Raw genomic sequence first — 8,843 nt, forward strand, 5'->3', positions numbered from 1 at the left:
AAGTCCATTATAAATTCACTTGGGCTGTGTACCCTGACTATGCATTCAACACAGTCTTGGCCCTGCTCATTCGTCCAAGCCCATTTAAAGCATTCTATTTACCATCGATTCCCTGATCCTCATATGCTTCCCTCGATTCTCTGCAAAACTCCCTGATCCCCAAAGTAGATGTAGAAATGCTTACCGGATCCCTAGCCTCAGTCCTTACATAGTGCCCTTGCTTAAAATGGTAGCCAAGCTTTCTGCCTTGCCCACAATTCTTTCCTACTTCTCTTTTATAATAGAATCTGTGTTGTTGCACTGCACCATTGGCCCCAGTGTCTTCAGCCGTGTCACCTCTAATGCCTTTCCTTCCGTATTTATATGAACTCAGTTGGCCCAGCTCGATGCCCTCCAGATCTCTTCTCTACTTTCTGCCTTCTCCTTCAACCCAGCCACACCTCCAGGGAGAGTCATGCACATTCACATACAATTCCTTCTCATTTCTAAAACACTAACCCATTCATGTCACTTAAGCTGATCTAGATAGGATAGACAAACACACCACACACACACACACACACACACACACACACACACACACACACACAGCTGTTCATAAAAATAATAGGTATTTTCCAGTCTTATCTTTCTTAGTCACTTTATCTTTCTATAAACATTTTTCCTCTGACCTTGTTCTCTAAATGAATATTACTATCTCTCCCCTTCTTCACCCTTAGCAGATCTGCCTCCTGTTGTTTTAGTAACAAATAGACTCCTTCTCCCTCTGATGAGGGCTACCTTGTTTCCCTTTCTGTCCTCAGCTAATCTGTAAAGAGAAGTCTTAATCTTCTCCCTCCGTCTTCCAGGTGCACCTTAGCCTCTCGCAGCCTAAGATGCCAGCCACTATCTCTTCATAACCGTTATTCTGACTGAAAATCAGCCCACTTGGCACTGTTCGTTTTCTCTGAGTTCTTTATCCTCCTCCCCTCCACAGTTTTTGCCTCCCTTGCTTTACCAGTTAGTTCCCAGTGGTGGCTATAAGGTTTTGGGTTACATAAAATAATAGACCCAGCTGATTTCTCAGAGAACTTAATTTTTTAAAGAACTCAGAATTATATGGAAATATTCAGACTCTTAAGTTTAGCAACACGATTCTTTAAAGCATGTGTATCTCAGCTCCCACTCCAGGCCATCAGGTTGCACCATAGGTCAAGGGCATTTGCATAGCAAGTGAAAGTGATGGCTGTGTGCTTCTTGGTATTAATAATGACTATCCCTGTGAGCTCGTCAAGTACCTGGTGTGATCGTCCTGCATGTGAAGAAGCATTTCATGAGGTGGTGGTGGTTGTTGTTTTTGTTATTGTTATTGTTGTTTGGGTTTTTTTAAGTATTTGTTTCCTCACTGTCTTCCTTCTAATGATTAGCAGAATGCTGGCTTCATTCTTAGTTTCCATTTCAGGCCTGTTCCTGGAGCTTCCCAGATGCTAGGTGTTGACTGTCCTTAGCGTTTTGCTTGAAGGCTTGTTTCACAATATTTTAGGTGCACCCTGTTCATGTCCGGCATTGTGCTTCCCACTCTTCAACTGCTTTATCACCAGGTTTATGTCCTGGTATCACTTGCCTACAGCACAGGGATCCTGCTGGACAGAAAATGGTTTCTTCATCTAAACAACAATATAAAAAAAAGGTGTAAAAATTACTGCAGCATACTTGGGTGCATGGTGTAAAGAGGACAAAATGCAACTTTTCCTCTTAAAGCAAGTCAAGCAAAGGACACTGGTGTAGATGGGTGTGAGCAAACCTTTTCGCTGCACAGGAAGTGAGCCAAGTGGTTAAGGAGAGCACAGGTTCCAGGGCTGAGTCACCAGTTTCTAAGTGACCACTGTTCAATGTCCTCGTGGCCTGCTGTTGTCTCATGTGTGAAATGGGGGAATTAGTTTATCATCCCCATCCGATATTATAGGTGGGAGTTAATCACACCTGAAAAATGCTCACAGTCTACCACAAAGCAAACATGGAGCAAAGGCTTCCTGTCTGTTGCAATTGCCAGAGTTACACCGGAGAGCCTGGGTGTCTGGAGATGGATAAGAGATAAACCTATAGGGCATTCTCAGTTCCTGATTGTCCTGAAGATTTCCAGAACAATTCACCAGGCACCTTTTATGCCCTACACACTAGGCATTCCAGTGTAAAGTAACAGAGTGTAGAAATGTGGACTGAAAATTTTCCAGACACGAAGGATAGGTCTAAAGTCCTAGTGGGCTTCTGGAAGTATGACAGTTTCAAGGTGACAGAGGACAGGGTGAGAACCAAAGACAACGCAAGAGACAGCAGGAAAATGAAGGGAGGGTAGCGTGTCTGGCTTTCATTCCGTGCTGTAGCATCTCAGGTTTATTCCATAGCAAGGGACCAGTGTGTTAGCAGGGCAGTGATGTGATCAGACAGGCGTCTCTACTGCCAGCTGTCCCAATCCCAAATCTCCTGAGAAGCCTTGCCTCAAAACTTCACATGGAGGGGGCCATTTTCTGTGCCATCCCAAGCCATTTTTCATCTTGGGAATAAAAACACAAAATAAGCAGTGAAAGTTTTCCACATTTGTGGGGGGGGAGGGGACACCTTGATTTGGGGCACTGGCTATTTTATCACAAAGAGATACTTTATAGCCCATGGGACTCTTCGAATGATAGCCAGCTCCGCCTAGCCCTTCTGGATCTTTCTCGTATCATTTGTGTGTCTTCTCAGTTTGTTTAACTAACAAACATTTATTATGTTAGACACTGCCTTAAGTATCAGGCAGCAAAAAAAAAAAAAAAAAAAAAAAAAAAAAAAAAAAAAAAAAAGTCTGATGGCTTCTTTGACTCCCTGAGCTAAGAGAACTATTTGGAGATAAAATAATTGAAACACACACACACACACACACACACACACACACACACACACACACACACGGCAGATTAAGAAAAGCCAGGGTGTCCATTCACCAAAGAATTAAGAGATTAAGGAGCCTGAGGGTGGTTTCAAGTGAATGAACAGAACTGCAAAGCCCTCTTTAAGCACAACCTATAAATTATTGGGGTGAAGTCCCTTCTCTGCACAAAGGCCACAGCTGTTAGCACCCCCGATTCACAGATGTGAGTGCATGTGTCTATCATATATAAAAATTAATAAGCTTCCTTTTAACAATGTAGTGTAACTGTGACTAAAATTAGCCTTATAGTTCCACAACAGTCGGTTTTGGTGATTGTAGTAGTGGGTGTTTGTGGGTGTGTGCTGCCCAGTATCCCCTAGCTTGGAACACTGCCCACCAGTTCTGTTCCTTACAACCTGCCCCAGTAGCCGCCCAAACTGCAAGGAACATTTTTTTTTCTTTTTTTCCTTGTCACAAAAATAAGCCAAACCCATAACCACCTAGCATCTCGGAGTGGTGTCCTTAGTGATTTTTTTTTCACCCTAGAACGGATTCCAAGGGAAGAATGCCACCTACTGAATCATTGACACCAGCAGCCAGCCCTGCAAAGTGCGAGCACTACTTAACCCTGGTCTGTTCCAAACGCCCTTTGATTATTATTTAGTCCAAAAAAGGGAGGAGGGGTCACTATTTGGACTGACAGGAAGTTAGGCTCTGAGCTCAGGGATATCTGATAAACGCTTCCACATATTGTCGCCTTCTCATAGATACTATGCCAAGTTTCAACCTCTTCTCTGCCTGCACTTTCCTTTTAATTGCGCTTTCTCCTTCATAATGCAAGGTCCCTGCAGCTTGCTGCCTGGGAGAGCCAGTGGTGCAAACATGCAAGGTTGCTTGTCTATGCGTGCTGCCCTGCGACTGCAAAGCAAAGGCTTCGGGTTACCCAGACAGGCTTAGCTAGCAAGCGTTCGACACTGCACCCGAGGTCGGGCGATGCCACCGGGGCTTCCAAATTTGTCTAACTCCGTCTTCAACGGACGGGGCGTTGGGGGTTGTCCTTTCCGCAGTCCGCGAAAACCAGACTAGGCAGGCAGCCCCAGTACCACCTTCCAGGGAGCTGCGGTCGCTGCGGCTCCCGCGCTGCAGCTGCGCGGGAAGGGACGCTGGCGGGAGCGAGCGGACAGGCGCGCGGAGCTGCACCGGAGGCAGTGGTGCGCGGTGCACCGCGCGTGGCGCTCGGCAGCGAGAACCTCGGACCCCGGAGGCACCTCGCGAGGTTAGTGGCTCCGGCAGCGCCAAGCGCGGAGAGCTCGCTCCCGGCGGCGCGCACAGGCAGCAGGGGGGAGGGGGGAGGGGGCGGGGCGGACCGGAGGGGCGGGCCAGGCCAGGCGCGGAGGGGCGGGGCTGCGTGGACGGGCGGCCGCCCGGAGCGCTTGCTGCAGCCGGAGCGGAGTGCGGCGAGCGCGACGAGCGCGGCGCGGGCGGCGGTCCATGGCCCCGACGGGAGGCGCGCCGCCCGCACCCGCAGCTCGGCGTCCGGCCTGACCGGACCGCGCCGCGCAGCCAACCGGTCCTCGGCTTGGGCTTGGCTTGCAGATCTTCTTCATGGAAGCGATGTCTCCGCAGCAGGATGCTCTAGGGGCGCAGCCGGGGCGCTCCTCCTCGCTGACAGGCATGTCTCGCATCGCGGGAGGCCCTGGCACCAAGAAGGTGAGGACGCCAGAGCGGAAGGCCCCCATGGGCGCGCGCCTAGCGCCTAGAAGGGTTAACGGCCCCCGTGTGGGGTGGGGAGGTCACCTCCCGGGATCCCCCGCTATCTTCTCTGGTGGGAACGGGTCTCGGAGAAGCCCCTTGCCTCTCCACCTCTGACCCGGGTTGTGCCTCCCTGCGAGCCTCCCGAGGTGGCCTTGACCCGACAGCCTGAGGAAGGTAGGCGGCCCCCGAGGGGAGGGATGATGCGCCCACCCGAGGCCTCTAGGGGGTGTCGGAGATGGGTGCTGTGGGCCACAGTGCGGGATCTGAAGGTTCGGCTCGGCCTAGATCTAGACTGGCTAGCGGTGGGTGGGTAGCTCCCGGAGGTCCCAGCGGGGCGTGGGGGGCTTGGTTCAGAGCCACCCTCTGAGAAGGGACCCTGCTCAAACCTGTGGGGGCGGCGCCCTTGTTCCCTGACACCCGGACGACTGCTGCGAGCAACTACTTGTAGCTTTTGGTGGTGATTGACTGGTTCACGGTGCAGCGGGAGGATTTCGATGGAGGTCAGGTGTCTGCAATAGGTCCCTGAGCAAGTGCACGTGGGCCGCGAGCTTCTGGGCTCCTGGGAATTGATTTGGGTGTTGCTGTAGCCATGTCTGCCCCCCCTCCCTTCCTCCAGCACAAAACCTTCCGATATTTGGCCATATTTGTTCCTTACGGTGGTGCTCCAGCTTCTCTGGAAACAAGTTGGAATGAGAGCATTCTAGGTCTTCCCTAGCAAATAATGTGAAAACGTTGCATTACTATAATTAGAGACTCCAAGGGATACACTGGCCCCCTGCACGGTCGGATTTTATGGCCTTTCATTAATCTTCCCACTAGGATGGTGGGTTGGCTGGAGGTCAAAGAAGAGAGGTGATAGCTGTATAGAAATGTATGTGAGCTCCCAAGGACCTTGGACCTGTCGTCGCAGAGCCCTCTATGGGTGTCTGTGAACTTGATGTATGGGCAGTAGTGGCGGCTCAGCCTTTGATGTATGGAGGCTGATGCCCTTGTGGGTTTTTTCACCCTTCAGAGACTGTGTGTGTGTGTGTGTGTGTGTGTGTGTGTGTGTGTGTGTGTGTGTGTGTGTGTGTTCGCGCGTGTGTGTGTTCGCGCGTGTGTGTGTTCGCGCGCGCTCGCTCGCTCCCGCGTGCCTCTGTGTGTGTGTGTGTGTGTGTGTGTGTGTGTGTGTGTAATCCAGTTTTTCCAAATAAAACGTGAAATTGTCAGGATGTCATTCTTAATTTAGAATGGTAGACGAACACTAGGCAATTGACAAAGATTTAAAGCGTTTTGGTTTTGTAAACCTAAGGAATTGGAAAGAATCAAGCATTTGTTTTCTTAAAGCCTGTGGCCCCGCCCCCAGGCTGATTAAGTATGCTGGCAAGGGGCGGAGGGGAGGGGAGGGAGGCAGCCTTAAAGAGTAGCTTTATCATTTTCAAGCCGCACTTGTCCCAAAACGGAAGGGAGGCTGTGTCCTTTTTCCTACGCTCTGTTCTCTCAGCACAGCCACTGTCCCTACGATAGTATCCCTACGATAGTATCCTTCGTTATAAAACATAAAGAGCTAGTGCATTACCACATCCATCTTCCCAAGATTATTGAATGGATGATGGTACATAGGCATGAGAAGGTTAGTCCTTTCTGTGCATTTTCCCATGTTCGTAATTCACAACGCTCGTGCTTCTGGTTACTCACCCCCGTTATGCAGGTTGGGTTTTCAACACCTTTCCTCGTTGGACAACAGCCACCACCCTTACAACTTCTCCACTCCATTAGTGCAGTCCAAGCTGCCCTGTGCCCATCTCAAACCTGTGCCCTTGCAGGAACTCCCTCTGAGATCTTCGTGACTTTCTGTGACCCATTCTGCTTTTAGCAGTGCCAGAATGAGTGGTTTATTTTCTTCATTTGAATTGATGATGACGTTCGTTTGCTTACAATTCTGAAGGAGATTCATTCTGCACGCATAGTAAAACGCGGATGTTTTTCCTTGGTCCCTTCTTCTCCCATTCCTGAGCGCCCCCCCCCACCCCCGTATGTTCTTCAGCCTCATGGGCCTTTATTTTCATACACTAAGTCAAATCAATCCCTACTTTGAAGTATTGGTGTTATCCCCTTTATGTCTGCACAGAAAGTTGTTGGTTGTGGTTTGTTTCATGTTGTGCAAATCTTGGGTCTTCTAGAGGTCTCTCTCTCTCTCTCTTTCCCGTGTAAATGGATGCCACCTCTGGCCATGCTCTGGGCCTTCCACTGTATTGGTTGTCTTAGCATTCATTGCCCTTGGCATTTTCCCCTCTTCTCCAACTGTCCTCAAGGCTAGTGGGGCCCACTATATATTAGTTGTTTCTTAAGCATTTCTCGAGTCACAAAAAGCTAAGAACGCAGGAGCAGTGCGTCCCCTCTCCTTAGAAGTTATCTTTAAGAGAAGGCTCTCCAAGTCTTAACAAAAGAAATGGGTGGTGAATACTTAAGGTTTGCAGCCTTATGGTCTCTGCTTAATTCTCCCACTACAGCTTTGAAGTAGGATGGACACTTCATAAGAGAGCGGGTTTGACTGTGCGCAAATAGAATTTAAGGCACAGGAACATGTAGTGGAAGCCAGTGGAACAACTCACCAGGTAAACGCACTGACTGAATAAGCCTGGGAGCCTGAGTTTGATGCCCAGAACCCACACTAACACGGACAGAGAGAACTGATTCCACCAAGGTGTCCTCTGGCCTCCACACCCATAAGCACACAGGTGTGTGTGTGTGTGTGTGTGTGTGTGTGCATATACACATGCCATTTACATCATAAACACATACAATAAGACCAGAATAGACATGCCCTGTAGTTTCCTGCCCCCTGATCTGTGGGACCTAGTGAGGTGACGAAGCCTGATCACCCAGTGTCCGGTAGCCAGTAACCACATGTGCCTGTCCAGCCCCTGAGATGTGGCGGGCGCCCTGAAGATTTTACTATCCCTCTGGAAGTTTAATCGCTAAACAATAACCTCACATAGTTAGAATTTACAAATCTAAATATGTAGGCATGTGCTGAGAAAATGAGGATATTCCCATCTGCTTTATGCCACTGGAGATTAAGTGCGTTTTCAGCTTATATAAGTGAAATCTTAGTTTTAGGTTTGCCTTCCTTTCACGAGATACAATTTCGAATCCACTTATGGTTATTTGTACGTGTTCATGCCTTACGCTGATGCCGTGAAGATTGAGTATCTTAACGCGCGGGAGTTTCAGGTTTCATACGCTGTAGATTTTGAATTGTTTGGTTATACAAAATGAGTTACCCCATGGGTGGCGTTCAAGTGTCAGTATAAAATTAGTTCGCATCTCTTACATGCATAATCTACAGGTTGCTTTGGTCATTGTTTTTAGTGCACCTGTATTTTGGCATCAACCCATCACAGGAGATGTGGCATAGATGTTCTTCTTATGTCTTCTATCAGCAAGCAGAAGGTTTCAGAGTTTGAGGTGGTTTTGGACACCATGGTTGGGAACTAGGGATGTTCGGTCTGTAGTACACTCATTCATTCACCTGGCCTTTAGATAGTTTCTGCTTCTTGGCTATTGCAAGAGAAGATGGAGAAGATGTTGAGACCCTTCATTCTCAGTTCTGCGTGGACCTATGCTCTGCGAGGGGTGAGGGGTCAATATTTAGGCATGGATTGACTGGGCCATATTTCGCCATATACTTGTCTCTTTGAGAATCCGGTTGCTTCATTCTGAAGTGATTTTATAGTTCCAATAGCAGTGTGGGATAATCCAGTTCCACACATGCTCACCGGTACTTGAGCATCTCTCTTTGGGTTAGTCATGCTAGAGGGCGGGGTGTAGTAGTACCCTTCGTCTGGATCTGCACATGCTCAGTGGCCTTGTATTTACGAAATGCACATTATCCCTGGTTAATTGTCTATTTAAATGCCTTGCCAGCTTTCTTTGCGTTGTGAGCTTTTCTATTACTGAGGTTTAAGAGTACTTTATACATTCTGGCTTCAAACCCTTTACTGGGTAGGTGATTTTCAAAATATTTCCTCTCTGTCCACGACCTGTATTTTTATTTCTTTGGCCTTGTTTTTCTAAGAACAGGAGTTCTTCATTTAGGTGAACTCCAACTTGCTTTTTTTCTCTAATTTGATTTCATCATAATTAACTACATTTTTATAGTGGTGTTTATTCGGTGGTTACATTATTGGGCAGCAGGTTTTGAGGGAGAGCTTAA

At 48.4% G+C, this 8,843-nt stretch overlaps 1 protein-coding gene across 6 annotated transcripts in view; it reads left to right on the forward strand.

Annotated features, from left to right (window-relative positions):
* The first annotated feature begins 4,334 nt into the window (after nucleotides 1-4,334).
* The window catches only part of Arhgap20 (Rho GTPase activating protein 20), an 84,573-nt gene continuing 80,064 nt past the window's right edge, over nucleotides 4,335-8,843 (forward strand). For 3 of the 6 annotated variants that reach the window (NR_197774.1, NM_001434330.1, NM_001434331.1), the window contains 1 exon segment: nucleotides 4,341-4,600. Coding sequence is in view for 2 of the 6 variants with exons in the window: in NM_001434330.1 (NP_001421259.1) it covers nucleotides 4,496-4,600 (105 nt within the window). In the remaining 4 variants the exon portion in view is untranslated. 6 annotated transcript variants of the gene reach the window in all.

Source organism: Rattus norvegicus, chromosome 8 (genome assembly GCF_021556685.1).
Source record: "Rattus norvegicus strain SHRSP/BbbUtx chromosome 8, alternate assembly SHRSP_T2T, whole genome shotgun sequence".
Classification (NCBI taxonomy): Eukaryota; Metazoa; Chordata; class Mammalia; order Rodentia; family Muridae; genus Rattus; species Rattus norvegicus.